Source organism: Puccinia triticina, chromosome 14A (assembly GCF_026914185.1).
Source record: "Puccinia triticina chromosome 14A, complete sequence".
Taxonomy (NCBI): domain Eukaryota; kingdom Fungi; phylum Basidiomycota; class Pucciniomycetes; order Pucciniales; family Pucciniaceae; genus Puccinia; species Puccinia triticina.
Window position 1 is genome coordinate 2,803,610 of NC_070571.1, and position 16,137 is coordinate 2,819,746.

At 47.6% G+C, this 16,137-nt stretch overlaps 2 protein-coding genes across 2 annotated transcripts; one reads left to right on the plus strand and one right to left on the minus strand.

Annotated features, from left to right (window-relative positions):
• Positions 1-12,472: 12,472 nt before the first annotated feature.
• Positions 12,473-14,316, minus strand: PtA15_14A271 (uncharacterized protein; the record flags this gene model as incomplete). The annotated part of the gene is made up of 4 exons (XM_053162970.1): positions 12,473-12,808; positions 12,911-13,693; positions 13,753-13,782; positions 13,870-14,316. 4 exons carry the CDS (start codon positions 14,314-14,316, stop codon positions 12,473-12,475), a joined length of 1,596 nt encoding a protein of 531 aa, XP_053026943.1.
• Positions 14,317-14,520: 204 nt separating this feature from the next.
• On the plus strand, positions 14,521-15,834 carry PtA15_14A272 (uncharacterized protein; the record flags this gene model as incomplete). Its single annotated transcript, XM_053162971.1, has 2 exons — positions 14,521-14,572; positions 14,648-15,834. The coding sequence occupies 2 exons, from the start codon at positions 14,521-14,523 to the stop codon at positions 15,832-15,834; spliced, it is 1,239 nt and encodes a 412-aa protein (XP_053026944.1).
• Between the last annotated feature and the right edge of the window lie 303 nt (positions 15,835-16,137).

The following is a 16,137-nucleotide window of genomic DNA, read 5'->3' on the forward strand; positions in this document are numbered from 1 at the left end:
TCTTGCATGAGAGATATTTTTTTTTTGGTGGTGTTTTTGTTTGAACCCCCAGAACTCAACTCTGACAATACCCAACCTTCTAAGTTTTGGGTGGATGATATGCCTGCATCTGCCCCTCCTTCTGATATAATTTCAGAATTTTTTGCCTCCATCTTCCCCCTTCTTTTATTTTTCTGAAACTTCCGTTTCCTCGAGTTTCTTGGAATTTCCACCGGATCAGAAAATAATTGCTCGTGCACAGTTATCTCAAGGTCAATTCACCAATTCAACGTTATATAAGTATGTGTGCCTCTTCCTTTCACCAAATCTCTCTCCTTAGCTCTGATCCTAGATTTCTTAGCGCTGATTGTCAATCTCCTCAACCAATCAGAATCCTGGTACAACATATCCCTTTGACGCATACACCTGATCCAAATACCTCCCCGCAAGATCATGTGTCTCAAAAGCTTACCCTGTCTCCCGCACTTAGAGGATAAGCTCAAGTTATTTGACAAAGTCTTGCATGCTTATTGCCTCAACCCAAAGCAGTTTTTGAAGGCTTATCTTACGCATGAAGATCCAAAGATGAAGTCAAATTGTTGGTTGTGGGGAGCAACGATGCATCTATTACGCTAAATTTAATTAGCACCGCTAAAACTAAATCGTAGTGCTTGTTGCTAATAATCTGGGGCTGTAATTTTTAGTGTAATACCAACCTGCTAATGCTAAATTGCAGCTAATCAGCGGCTTGCTACACTAAATTAGCTGTAATTTGTAGCAAAAATTGCACTTTTTTGCCCAATCTGAGCTAGCTGTAATTGTAATAGTCCGTCCGCTACAATTTAGTTTAGCGTAGCGGCTCTAAAAACCCTCTAAATTAGGGTGGTAAACGCCAACTGTAGCGTAATAGATGCATTGTTGTGGGGAGCACCAATTGGCTGGCCAACAACGACAGCCATTTTGAATGCAATCAATTTTATTCTTTTCTTTTTGATGGGATCAACAATATTTTTTTCTCCGTTTGGGGTGGCTCAGTGGAGATCATCAATCATGTAATCCTGATCAGGCTTGATAGCTTCAATTGGGTCCCAATGCAGTTAGGTCAGTGCACTGTGGAAATACTAAATGAATCAAGAATGAAATGCAGTGATGTGCTTGACATCACAATTATTTTGATTTTTATTCTGTTTTTTGAAATATTTATTTTAAAGATAAATGAGCTAGATACAAGGAATATAAAATACATGATATTTTTCTTGAGAGCAATGCCATTCAGAAAAAATGGGTCTTGTGAGGAGGGGTTGAGAATTGACTGAGTAATGAGGAATATAATGATCAGTGTGGTCAATTATCCGGATCTCTCATGCAAGAAATGCAGATTAGTCATAAGTCCCTCCGGCAAAGCCTCAGGTGGGGGACTTAGTTAAGTTTGAGCCATACCCCCCAAGCAGTACTAGGCACCCCCCATGGGTACCAATTTACATTCTATAGCCGGTGTAGGGACTCTTGTGGGACACTAAATGTTTATTTGGTGAAAATATCCTCTGAGGGGGAAATAAATTGCTAATAGGTTGAAAGGCTATTACAACTTACGGGTGGTTTGAAAGACCTGCCCCTCTAATGGTACTATGCAAATAACTAAGAGTCTTGTAATCAATATTTATAAAGATGTGGCTGATTCCAAGATAGATCTTACTTTTGTATAGTAATCTCTATCAGACCTAGATTCCTCAAATCACTATTCTTGCAGATCTGTTACAACTTCTGATGCTGGAGGGATAATGTAATCCAGTGGGATCAATTATGTAAAATACAATTGTTGTTGATGTTGGGTTGTTGATGAGAAGGTTGGTAATGATCTCTTCCTTAAGCAATCTCTTGATAAGGCACTTTAATCAATACTAGAGCTCCTGGTTGCTACTACACTACTACTACTTGTTATAATTGTTGTTGATGAAGTTGGTAATAATCTCTTCCTTAACAATCTCTTGATAAGGCACTTTAATTACTACTAGAGCTCCTGACTACTACTACTACTACTGACTCAAACTTAACACTACCACTACCACTACCACTACCACTAAAATACCACTAAACTACCACTGTAACTAAACTAACCACTGTGACCAAACCTCTGTAGGCTGATGGGGAAAAGATCTGATGAAGGGGGGAAAGAGGCCTCCTTATATATTGAAGGGTGAGGGAATTTAGCTCCAGGGGAACTCCTTGTGAGGGCTATTTTCTGCAGGGGATATCAGTTGCACAGCAAGATATGCATGTGTTGCACTGCCTGCCAAACAATTAGGTAATGGATTCTGCAGGAGGGGATATCAGTTGCACAGCAATATATGCATGTGTTGCACTGCCTGCCAAAGAATGATGTAATTGATTCTGCAGGCAGGCTCCTTGAACACCTTATCTGCCTGCATATGCTGCACTGCATGATATCATGTGTTGTTAGGTGACCCAAACAACCTTCCGTAACCTACCATATGCCTGCATGTCCAGCTGTTGCCTTCTTCCATCCAGAATATTGGGGGTCAAAGCCTCTCCTCCCACCTTGCTCCATCCTTCCTTCTTCCTCCTCCCTAATTAATACTTACATCCATATCCCATCCTACTGAATCCTAGACCCTTATAAAGTAATATACCACCCTTATAAAGATAATATACCCTTACAACACTGCCTTACTTGATACACCACACCATCCTCCCTTCCATTCCTGGTTGAGACATGTGCTCCCAATACCTTCCACCTCTTCTATTGATAACATCCTTCCACCTCCCTGCCATCCTACCTAGTCATGGTCCTCCATTCCATCCCTGATCACGCCGTCCATCCTACATGATCCTAGTCTGCCGTTCCGTCCGTGCTAACACTATCCCTCATCCATCTGTCTGTATCTGTAATGAATCCATTCCTCCCATCAACACATACACTGCTTGTATTATATATAACTTCCTCCTCTTATAATGAATGATAGCTGTATCTATGCTGTCTCAATACCTCTGCAATGTGCTTTTGGCATTGTCACACCAATGGAGCACCACATCCCCCCCCAACTTAATGCTGTCCACAGCATTCGTGACAAATGCCAAAAGAACCATATTCAATTATTCACAAAAAGAATTGTCCAACAGTCGTGATTTCCGTTCTTCCCAATCTAATATTTCGAGTCCCATTTTTGCCGTGTCCAATAGTTATTTTCCTCCTATACCAAAGCGCCAGTTGAAATAAGGTATTCTAAAATTAGTGATTCATCTCCCCTTCCTACAACTAGTCCAATTCCAAGTTCCAAATGTCTAAATTCACCACTACATCTTAACTGTAATCCCTGTTGTTGTTCTGTGACATCCATCCATGATCCAGTATAAGACAAAAAAATCCCAATCCTATCTTTCTTCCTCTCCACACCAATGACATTGTTCCAAGGAAAAAGCCAGTTTATTCCGCAAAAGGTTGTTGACAAGCAGTATTTAATAAGATCCGGCCTATTTCATCCTTCCCTCCTGATACCTGCTCAATATGATTCTACAAATTTTTCCAGTCCTGATGCCCGCAATTGATGAACCCCGCTAATCCAAAATACTCTTATTTTGCCCTGTTGTTTTGCTATAAAATTCCAAGTCCTATTCCACCCCATCCATTTCGCCCGCTAGTATCTTCCGGTTCCAAACGTCCGTCCGTCCATTTTCCTATCCTTTGAATATCCCAATGATTGTAACCTCTAATGACTGACTACTCTTCATACTAAAAAAAATGTAACTTGTTTTCAAATTGGCCCACCCTATTCCCTCAGCTAAACAAGGGAAACTGTTTGCCTACCAAATGCTTTCCAATATATTCTATATACTAAGTCTTGAAGTATAAAAATGCTTGAATTCCTATGCCTAAAACTGTCCATAATATTCTGTAGTCCTCCAATTTTGATCTGTAATTCCATATTGCGCTTGTTGTTGAATTTCCTGTTCATAGCCGTTTGAATTTCATGCTGAGGAGCCAAGTATACGTTTACACATAGCAATTTTATCTCTTGCTGAGGAGACATGAGCAGTTTTGTCTCTTGCTGAGGAGAGAGTAGGCAGATTTACCTCTTACCAAGGAGGCCTAGGCAGTTTTACCTCTTGCCAAGGAGGCCTAGGCAGTTTTACCTCTTGCCAAGGAGGCCTAAGCAGTTTTACCTCTTGCCAAGGAGGCCTAGGTAAATGATGAAATCCATGCTCCACTATTGCCTGTCCAAATTTGTGATGTCCTGATATCCTTGCGCGCCATTGCGCGTCGCTTCCTTGAGCTTGCCTCGCTGCAACGCTTCCCTTAGGTTAATTCCGACCGGACCCATTCTTGATTACATAATCTGAACTCGCTTCTCGAGGTGCAATATCATAGTCGAGTCCGATCGTACCGGACCTTGCCGCACTAACCTGCACTAACCCACCTGCTCAACCTATCAACTCCTCACCCCTTTCATCCGCTTCCTTCGCCGCAGGTAAGAACATCATCCTCTATCTCTTACTATTGATATGATTTTAGCATTGCTGATCTGTTTGATTGATGTGTTTGTGTTTTTAAATTCTGATCTTATAGATGCCAACCGCGACTTGTTTAACGCCGGGCCGATTCCAAGGGTTTCTTTGCTGCTCCTTGATTGTGACATTCTCTTCTCCTTGAGATCACCTGACCTGTATAGTTATCAAGACGCTGCCTAGTCCACCGCCGCCGTGCTTTATATTGCTACCGACCACCTAATCTTCGTTTGTCCTGTTTGTTTTACTTGCCCACACGTGCCGTTGCTGACATGAATCTTTTCTCTTTTTCATATCAAAGTCAGTGCCGCTATCAATATTGCAAATGAATCAGCTCCACTGCTATCCGCTCGCTGATCTCCTTGTTTAACTACTCCACCAAATCATATTATCGTATTAGCCTGATCGTCTACTATTCTTGCTAGCTGCGCTGATGATCCCAAGCATCGCGCCATCTTACTATCGCCGTTACTCAGACTGATTCCATCTGTAAGCATCAAGCCCAATCGTTGCACGTATACATCCATCGTCCTTGCCACTCGCCCCCGGCCATTGTACCCGCCGATCTCCGTTCCGTTGTTCCTGTTAGCTCATTGTTGCTCTGTTCATCAATTCTGCGCCTTCCTATGCTACCGACCTGTCTTTTCTACCTCTCACTATCACATGAACCCCCTAAAACAGAAAGAAGCTTGAAATACAACAAACCATCATGATTTCTGGCCCTACTAGCTATTCCCCTACTAAAAACAAACTGAGAATAAGACAATGAATTAACTGAGGAAAGAACAAAATAACTAAGCACGGAAATCCCCACAGTGGGTAATTCTAGGCCCTTCTACTTTTACAAAGTCTAATGTGCAAGCAAACCAAACAAAGAACACATTAATATTTTTATCTTTACTTGTAACTTACATCCCTGATTTTTATGTATTTTTAGCTGTGTCTCTTTGTACAATCAATTATCTTTTTAGAAGAATCTCAGCAACCGCAAGCTAGATGCTCCCATGCCTTCCAAAAAGTGGCATATGATTTCCTGACTAATTCTTGTTGCTCTTGTGTGGCCCACACCAATCCATATAATCTGAATATTCTCCACAATCCTACCATTCTGGATGCTGCTTTTGCTAAGATTTCACCTTTCTCCTTCTCATTAAGAGCATCCCATACCCTGTTGTATTTTCCATCATCTTCCCAGTGTAAATCCTCTTGGTTACCTTTCTGAATCAACCAATGACCTGGCCAGATAAACTCATTCTTCAGATAACCTTCCACCCCATCACCATTCAACAACATAATGAACCCAATTCGTCCGGCCGTATGCCCTGGAAGCTCTGCCCAATACCCGTTCGCCATTGAAGGAAGTGTTTCTGGGTATATTCGTAAAAATTCTTGGGTGGGAAACCCTTGATCTATATAATCCAATCCTAATGCACTGTTCACCTTGTAGTTGCGTATTTGTCCTGATGAAGTATATGTGGGGCAGTCTGTCCAACTGGTATCCCAATTCAGTACTTGGTCCAAGTTTTCTGTTATCCATCCGTCCTCAGGTTCCCCCTTAAGCTCGACTGCTGGAGGTGCCGTAGTACTGCTAGGTTCAAGGTCCCAGGTATTTTTCAGCTCTACCATTTCCACCGGCGTACCAAAATAATATGAAATCTCATCTGAAGGGGTGTTTGGAGGGCACATTGTTTGTTGTAAATCCTCTTTTGGCTCTTTTCTAATAGACCAGGTGGTACACAATTGATTATTCTCTCCACCATTTATCCCCTTATCCGCTCCATTATAGGTTACGCTATCCGCTCCGTTGTTGGTTATGCCGTCTTCTCCGTTGTCCGTCCGGCTCTCCAGTCCGCCATTTATTAAACTATCCGTTCCTCTGTCTGTTACACTACCCACTTGTCCGTCCGTTCCGCTATCCGCTTGTCCGTCCGTTCCGCTATCCGCTTGTCCGTCCGTTCCTGAAGTCTGATACTGGCCCACTTGAATACTATGAGAACATTTATCAGCAATCCTTCTAGGCGGTCCCATCTCCCATCCTGGAACTTCTGGAGCACAGATGGGTATACACAACCTCTCTCCATCCCACAACTCATAACTCAGGATTTCTCCTCGTGACTTGGACAACTCCAGACGTACTTTGTGATCCGCCAAAAATGGTCTTCCCAACACTGTATACACTTTGCCTCGAACAATGAAGAAATTAGCCGCCTTGTTGTCCTCCAGGTCTATATGAAATGGAATAGATTCTGCTAAGCCAACAATGGGTGAAGAATGACCGCCAATACCCGTAATATTCATACTGATTTCCCTGGTGGGCAGTTGTAACTGCAGCGCAACCGTTTCTGGCATAATATTCAGTTCAGCTCCACTATCCACTAATGCCTTAATTTTTCGTCCTTGAATAGTTATGTTCACAAATCCCAACGGGCATGCGTAAGTCAAAGGTGCTGTTGGGTGAATTGGACGTCCTCTACAGTCAAATTCTTCCTCAAAGTCATTCCGGTTGCATCTTCCTGAATTCTGTTGTTGATTCGCCATCTTGACCTCTCCTGCCGGCAGATTATTCAAGTCTTGGAGAAACTTTGGTGCAATTAGCAAGAGTTCCTCCAAGGTGAGTGTGAAACTTTGCTTCAGTATTTTCTTCCTTAATCCCCCCCCAACTTTGACTCTATCCACATTCTTCTCCGTTGATTCTTTTGCTGATTCCTCCTCTTTGCTTTCCGCTTCTTTCTCCGGTAGCCGCTCCTGTTCCTGGTTCTCCTCGCCTTCGCTGCTTCCGTCCTCCGATGTTCCTTCCACCCATGCTCCTGGATAACTTGACCTCCTCTTACGTCCTGCTACTGGCTTTTTGTTGGCTTCTTGATTTGGCGCTGGGGGCTTAGGTATAGCTTCTTTGGGTTTTTCCACTTTCTCCGGTTTGGATTGAGTTGGCTGACTTTCTGTTTCTTTCTCCTTTTCTGCATTTCTAGGTGATCTTCTCAAGCCAAACCCAATCTGAATTTCCTCATCCTCCTCGCCGTAATGCATCTCTGGTGGACTCCACATCTCCCATTGGTTAGTCGAAATCATGGTTGCTGTTGGCTCATGCGATTTCTCCAATCCCGTGTTTCCTGCCGCCATATTAGCTCGTATTTCCGCTCCTTCCCTGCTTAACTCAACCCGCTCCGCGTATCGCCGTACCAGTTCCCGAATAGAATCCCCTGTGTCCGATGGAATTGGTTCCTTGTTGGGATAGTAATAGTTTGGTCCCGACTTGAAAACTGCCCGCTTGGTTATATCTCCGTTCAGGTGTGAACAAAACATAACTGTATGATCCATCTCCTTACAATAGAAACACTGAATTGGTGGCCGTGGGAACAGTGGTCCTCCTGGTCCCACTGGTCTAAATCCTGGTGCTGGCTGTCTTGGTGCTGCTAAATGAGGTGGGAAAGGTCTAGAATTTGGGTTAGTATTCAAGTTAGTATTCAAATCTGTACGTAATTTCTTAATTTCCTCCTCTAATGCCTTTACCTTATCATTGCCCGCCTCTGGCTGGGGTTTTGCTTGAACTTCCTTGTTGGTTTCTGAATCCTTGCTGACATTCTTACCTTTTGTAGTACCCACGTCCATATCCAATACCGCCAATGATGCCTCCACATATTCCTTCAACTGTTCCAACTTAGGTACCAGTGCCTTTCCGTCCTTGGTCTTGCGTAATTTCTTATTATGCGCCATATCACGTGCCACGTCTCGCCGTATCTCCGTTGAAATTGCCTTCCAAAGTGGTTCCCCACTCTCCGTGTTAACGTCCTCGTATCCCATCTTCTTCAAGTATGCCAGTATTTCCTCAAGATCACCTATAAACGACCGGTACTCCTCCTTTGTTTGGATGCCACCCTTGTCTGCATACTTTTCAACCAAGGTGCCTATTGAGCCCTCATTGAATCGCCTTTTTGGTGTTGCCCTTCCCCATTTTCGAATGAGTTCCCTCTTCAGCAACTCCCAATCCCGGTTCTCATGGCCCTCCATGTTCTCAATACATTCACTAATCTTCCGGTCCTTCACCAAGAATGGCAATTGTAAAGCCACATCTTGTCCACCAGCTTTTTGCATTGAAGCTATCTTTTCCACACGCTGAATGAACAACTCCACTTCAGTCCCATCAAAATGTAAGTTCATCTTCTTAGTATCTAGTAAAACACCCTTTTCCTCGTCCACTAACTTGATCTCTGCTCGTGATCTGAACTGACTAGAGTTTGGTGATGATCCAGGTGTTTCCCCCACGCTATCCGTAATTCCTTGAATGGTTGTGTCCATACCCACTGGTCTTGGAGTGAATGGAGTTGAAGTTGCGAATTGGAGTGACGGTCCTTGTTGAACTGGAGTTTCTGGTATAGGTACGTTTTCTGGTGCCTTCTTCTCTGCTAGCCATGCTGCCATCATTTCCTTTAGCTCCTTCATAGCTGCTCGCTGTTCTTGAATAATTGCAGACTGCTCTTGAATAATAGCTGACTGATCTTGAAGTGGTGGATCCATGATGGGTAATCGCTGATATCCAATCAGTTGCTCTTCCAAATCTTCTGACTTCTTCCTGGTGACTTGATCACAGTATTCACTCAGAAATTCTCTCTCTTGCTCGGTCAAATCCCCGTATTCCCACTCCCTGGTGTTGTAATCCAGAATTAGATCCAAATCCCGCCACGTACGCCAAATCCTATCCCTTCGGTCACTTGCTGATGATATCCTATCCTCGTCTTGATCCTCGCCGTCCACTCCTGAAATCCTGTTCCTGCCGTTATCCGTTCCTGAAATCCTGTCTTGCCGCCGTCCAACTATCTTGATCCCCCGTTAGTTGAAGTTACTGATGATCTGCTTAAATTGGTTGATGACTTGATGATCTTTCCAAAGGTAATCGGCCACTGTTGGGACACCAGATGTAGGGACTCTTGTGGGACACTAAATGTTTATTTGGTGAAAATATCCTCTGAGGGGGAAATAAATTGCTAATAGGTTGAAAGGCTATTACAACTTACGGGTGGTTTGAAAGACCTGCCCCTCTAATGGTACTATGCAAATAACTAAGAGTCTTGTAATCAATATTTATAAAGATGTGGCTGATTCCAAGATAGATCTTACTTTTGTATAGTAATCTCTATCAGACCTAGATTCCTCAAATCACTATTCTTGCAGATCTGTTACAACTTCTGATGCTGGAGGGATAATGTAATCCAGTGGGATCAATTATGTAAAATACAATTGTTGTTGATGTTGGGTTGTTGATGAGAAGGTTGGTAATGATCTCTTCCTTAAGCAATCTCTTGATAAGGCACTTTAATCAATACTAGAGCTCCTGGTTGCTACTACACTACTACTACTTGTTATAATTGTTGTTGATGAAGTTGGTAATAATCTCTTCCTTAACAATCTCTTGATAAGGCACTTTAATTACTACTAGAGCTCCTGACTACTACTACTACTACTGACTCAAACTTAACACTACCACTACCACTACCACTACCACTAAAATACCACTAAACTACCACTGTAACTAAACTAACCACTGTGACCAAACCTCTGTAGGCTGATGGGGAAAAGATCTGATGAAGGGGGGAAAGAGGCCTCCTTATATATTGAAGGGTGAGGGAATTTAGCTCCAGGGGAACTCCTTGTGAGGGCTATTTTCTGCAGGGGATATCAGTTGCACAGCAAGATATGCATGTGTTGCACTGCCTGCCAAACAATTAGGTAATGGATTCTGCAGGAGGGGATATCAGTTGCACAGCAATATATGCATGTGTTGCACTGCCTGCCAAAGAATGATGTAATTGATTCTGCAGGCAGGCTCCTTGAACACCTTATCTGCCTGCATATGCTGCACTGCATGATATCATGTGTTGTTAGGTGACCCAAACAACCTTCCGTAACCTACCATATGCCTGCATGTCCAGCTGTTGCCTTCTTCCATCCAGAATATTGGGGGTCAAAGCCTCTCCTCCCACCTTGCTCCATCCTTCCTTCTTCCTCCTCCCTAATTAATACTTACATCCATATCCCATCCTACTGAATCCTAGACCCTTATAAAGTAATATACCACCCTTATAAAGATAATATACCCTTACAACACTGCCTTACTTGATACACCACACCATCCTCCCTTCCATTCCTGGTTGAGACATGTGCTCCCAATACCTTCCACCTCTTCTATTGATAACATCCTTCCACCTCCCTGCCATCCTACCTAGTCATGGTCCTCCATTCCATCCCTGATCACGCCGTCCATCCTACATGATCCTAGTCTGCCGTTCCGTCCGTGCTAACACTATCCCTCATTCATCTGTCTGTATCTGTAATGAATCCATTCCTCCCATCAACACATACACTGCTTGTATTATATATAACTTCCTCCTCTTATAATGAATGATAGCTGTATCTATGCTGTCTCAATACCTCTGCAATGTGCTTTTGGCATTGTCACACCAATGGAGCACCACACCGGCCATCAGGGGAATCTGCATAGTCCTCTCAATGACCAGCACATTCCAGCCGTTGGCACTGCAGCCCAGAGACTCTGCCCCTAAAAGCTTCCTTTCAAGGGGCTGTGTACATGGCTCAATGAGTTCTGGCAGGTTAAAAATCCCCACAGAAGTGGGAGCCCTTTATTCAGACACTCATATTCTTTTTTGGTATATATTTTTTAACCTTAGTTTTGTGTCAAACTGAGCATCACAAAAATTTTAAGAAATTGACAGAGGGGGGAGAACAACCCCCTCTGCTGGCCCATAGCAAGAAATATTGAAAATTCATCTTTTTTTATTTTCAGTGCGCAAAGCGCTTTACACTACTGTGCAGTACTGTGGCTGGGATGTTGAGTAGAATTCTGCAGTGCACAAATAGTTTTTTGCAGCGCATGGAGTATATCCATTTATTATACTAACATAATTTATTTCTTCTAGTTACTCATACTTATAAAAATGGGTTTACTTTGCGCACAGAGGAAAACCCGTTGCACATGGGAATTTCTGTTGACTTGACCTCACCTGATGCCAATCCCCCTACTGTGCTTGTCCCAAGCTGCCCCCAAAAAACACACTGCATATGGGGTCCTCTGTGGCAATAATCACTGGCCGATGACTAGTAGATTGGTCATTGGGAGGAAGCAGCCCTCTTGATGGCTGGTACAGACCGGTGATCAAGAGGAATCCACCCTCTTGTGAATATCACAAAACATCAGACATCCACACCCACACCTGCACAAGCCCGGAGAGCACCCCCTGACGGCTGGAGGGTACCTGCCAGCGTGTTGCAGGTACCCGCAACAGGTCTGCCGCGGCAATACTGCCTCAAAGCTACCCATTCCAGGACAGGGTAATTCACTCCATCCTGTGAGATTTGGGTGCACTTTGGGGCACCCTGGCCAAGCTTTTGGCAGGTTTCCTTGGTAGGACACTTGCCCAAATAGACCCACGGTGGCACACCCCCTTCCTCATGCCATGTAGATCCATCTGCGCTCTTCAGAGGGCTTTCTGCATGCTGTAAAAGTTTGGTACCCCTCACCCCCCCAGTAAGAAGTTATAATCCTTTTCCTGACTTGCATCACTTTTTAAATTGGGGCTCTGACACTCCCAAAAGACACCCAGCCCAATTTCAACTCCTGGCGGTCAGACCCGGACGTCAAAAGCTGGTGCCCCCGACGCCTGCTACTTTTGGGAGCCGGGGAGTTAATTTGCGGGGGTTGATTGATCAAGGCGCAAGATGTGGATCTGGAAGGCGACGGTCCCAGCGGCTGCAAGGACAGAGAGTCGGCGGGCTTACAGGAAAGCACACCGCGCAATGTTCTTTATTTGTATTGTGTAAGATGGACAGTCACTACGAAGCAGACTAAGTTTTTTTAACGGCTTGCTTACAGGGCCCAAAGAGAGAGAGACACAAGCACCGGGGCACGGCCACGAGCCCGGGGTGTAAGGGCGGTCGGCGCACCCCAAGGCCGGTTTTAGGTGACAGTGAGGACCTTGACGTTCTGGTAATAGGCGAAGATACGGTCGAGGTCGAGGCCGACGCCTGCGGATTTCTTGAGGATTTTGTCGTGCATAGCAGGGCGGGAGAGGAGGTCGACGAGGAGGCTGTTCTGGGCGTGCACGGCCACCTGGACGTCGGGCCTTCCCGGCGCCTCCTCTGCTGCCCGACCGCGCCCTCCGCGCGCTGCTTGTTCTCGCGGCTGGTGTTGCTGGCGGAGACGGGTGTAGAGCGTGACGAGCTCGCCGAAGTCGGTCGGGAAGAAGATGTCGAACATGCCCGGCTGGACCAGGAACGTCGACGCCGGAACCGTCTTTGGCACGCCCATCCGCACCGCCACGAACGAAGGCGCACACCCGCGCAAGTCAGTAAATCTGGATGCCGAGAAAAGAGGCAGGGGGAGCGAAGGACTCACGACGCCGTTGTAGCGCGTCTGGACGACCGGCGCGCCCAGTCGGTTCGCCCGGGGATCGTTGAGGGTGTTCGGGAGATGGGAGAAGTCGGAGAGGATGAGCCGGTGGTTGGGGAAGAGAGCGAAGATGTTTTGGAGCAGGATGAGGTAGTTGGTCGGGATGAACTGGTGGTTGGTGAGGTTGGATCTGAAGGGCAGATATTTCGCCAAGAGCCGTTCGAGGAGTACTTTCGGGCGACTGTGGTGGAGATGATTGAGTGGGTGCAAGTTGAAGAGCTTGAGGTATGCCAGGAGGGAGGGATTGTTCTGCGGGGTGATGGGGATGAAGCGTTCGTGGTAGTCGCCATCATGGTCGGTGATCACGATGGACTGGAGGGCCTGGCCGGAGACTCTGTCGCGTCTGACCACGTCTCTCGAGAGGTTATCGAGCACCTCCATCCCGAGCACCCAGCAGGGCTCCTCCGGACCCTGCTTGAGCTCTGCACAGCCGGCCAGACCCAGGATCGACCGGTTCACCACCCGGGCTCGTCCCTCGTGGCCCGAAAGACGGATCTTCGCGCGCTGTCGCTCCGCTAGACGGGTCGACAGCTCGATCGTCGTGTATCGTGTCTGCTCGTACAGCTGCCCATGGTGCTCCTTGATGTAGTCCAGTATCCCGACGCATAAGGTGCCGTTCCCTGCGCCGATCTCGTATATCTTGAGCTCCTTCGGCGGCTGCCGATTCCTCTTCGATTCTTCGAGATGTTTTTGGACGATGTAGCTGGCCATACTCCAAGCGTACCATGGCTAGAGAATGCACGATGCTCAGTACTGTGCATGAAAAGAGAAACGATGGCTACACATACCTTGAACAGTTCGGTTGGCGTGTGCCAAATCTGGCGTTGATGAGCGTGGGACGGGTCAGGTGGTCGGTGCTGCTGCTGCTGCTGGGTTGGCTGCTCGTCGGGGCGCTGGCGACGGACACGGAGCTGGTTGTGCTGCAGGCCAGACGTGGGGTCGAAGTACTCGGCATACAGCTCGTCCTCGAAGCTCTCTGCCCAGTCGGCGAGCTTGGCCTGTCCCGCGGGGCTCGAGGGGGTCTGGAGCGGGTCGGCGGCGCGATCGAAGATCTCGACCTGGTTGAAGAAGTACCCGTAGTTGGGGTTGTAGAGGCTGTCGTGGATGAAGTCCCTGGCGAGACAGATCGACGGTCTCGGGGGATGGTTGAAGCGGGCGAGCTCGGCGGCGTCGTAGAGCTTGATGGCCGGCCCGTCGGAGAACTGGGCGATGACCTGGGTGAGTGTCGTGGGCTCCTCCTGCGAGAACTCGTCGGCGATGTAGTTGAACCGGTCCGGCTGGCTGGAGTGGGCCCTGATGGCCAGGGGCGGCCTCCTGAGCTGGCGGAGCGAGGTGGGAAGAAGCCGGGCCATGGCTGGGCACCACCCGCGGCTCGGCGCGAGTCTCCACCGATGAAACTGCATGGGAAGAACACCAACCTCAGAAGATATTTAAATAAGTACATACAGGGGTGAAGAGGCTGAGGATCATTCAGCAGGATTACAAAACGATGCCCATGCTCACTATGTACATCCCAACACAAGCAACCGATACTCTGGTGCCCATAAACTGCATAAATGGACCAGAACCGCCCTCCAAATCATCAACAGCGCCCTCAAGACGCCCAAGGTGAGACATTTCGGGAGTCGAAAGAAGAGAAACATCCAGTAATGAGCTTTTTTTCCTCTTTCTCTGTTACCATAGATCTCTTACTGAGAGAAACGGCGGGGTGTTTGATCCGACGGCTGGAGGGACTACGACGACGGGCAGACGCGGGGGGAGGCCGGGACCTGCAAAGCCCTGAAGATGATGAGGACGACGAGGGGCAACTCGACAGGATGGAGAGCGGGATCGAGCGACTCCAGACGGAGCTCTTGCCGGAGCTAGCGCGGGCCCTCGGCCTTCTCCCCCGCCAGCTGCTTCTGCCCAAGACGACCCTCCACACGAGATCCCGGGTCTTTCGGCCAGCCTCGGCCGAGCTCGATGCCGGCTTGCGGACCATCAGGGCGGTCGGCGCCACTGTGGAGCAGATCGTCACCGTCTTCGACCGCCCGTCTTCCCGCGCGTCGGCACGGCACTCCCTGGTGGCACAAGCTCCGGACTTGAGAGGATTCCGGAGAGAGGAGATCCGGGCCCAGACGGTGGCGCTGATCCACCAGCTGGCCGAAGCATTCAAGGCGCTATACTATGCCGCCGGCAGCATCCCCCGCGTGGACTGTGTGGCCCGGCCCGATCAGGGGGCGCAGGATGACGAGGCGCGGGACGAGGGCGAGGCGGAGGAGTGGGCGGCGATGAACGAGGGGGCCCGAAATGCGGCGCAAGCATTGAGGGACTCGATGTCCCGCTCGGACCGGGCCGTGCTTCAGAGCCGATGGCACGGGATGGCACGGATGGCCGACCGGACACTCGCCCGCCTGGCCCATCTGGCCGGCCCGGCGCGCGCCCAGACACACATCCTCCCGCTCGTCCGCGCAGCCGTCCCGGTCGTCAAGCTCGCCAGGATCTTCTTCAACAAGCTGGCCAGTCCAACCAGCTCCTTCCTCGCATCCATCGCCCCCAACCAGCTCTTCGGCTCCCTCCTCCCCTCCACCCTCCAGCTTTCTGACTCCGTCAATCGGCTGGACTTCTCCATCAAATCACTGCCCCCTGCTCTGCCACGCCACCACCAAGCCTCGCCCCCAGAATGGCTCCGTCTTACCTCCCAAGCCTTCCTTCATCCTCTCCTGCTCTTGCTCCATTTCTTCCAAACCCTATCTCTCAGCTCAACCAACCCTTCCCTCATCGCCTCCCTCCATAGCTCCCATTGCTGGTTTCAAACCTGCCATATCCAAGTCAATCTTGCCTTCCAAAAGCTCCATGAAATCTACCCGACAACATACAATACTTTGTAAACAAGCCGTCATTTTAATGCTCATCAGAAACATTCAATTTCCTCTTCTTCTGCAATACGCAGAGAAGAATTAGTAGATGTAACAGCTAGCCTACCTATCAGACATATTTTCTCCCCAACAATTGTGTGTATCTTATTATTTCCTTGATCATTAATCAGCATTAATCCAAATACAATTCTCCTAGCTCTTGGGCTCCATTGGACTTCTTGTGTCAACAGGGTAGTTCCCCTCCGAGGCTTGTTGCCAAGTGGGCCATGGCCCAGGGAGGCTTTTCCCCAAGCAGCCAATTCTGGCATGGAGGAG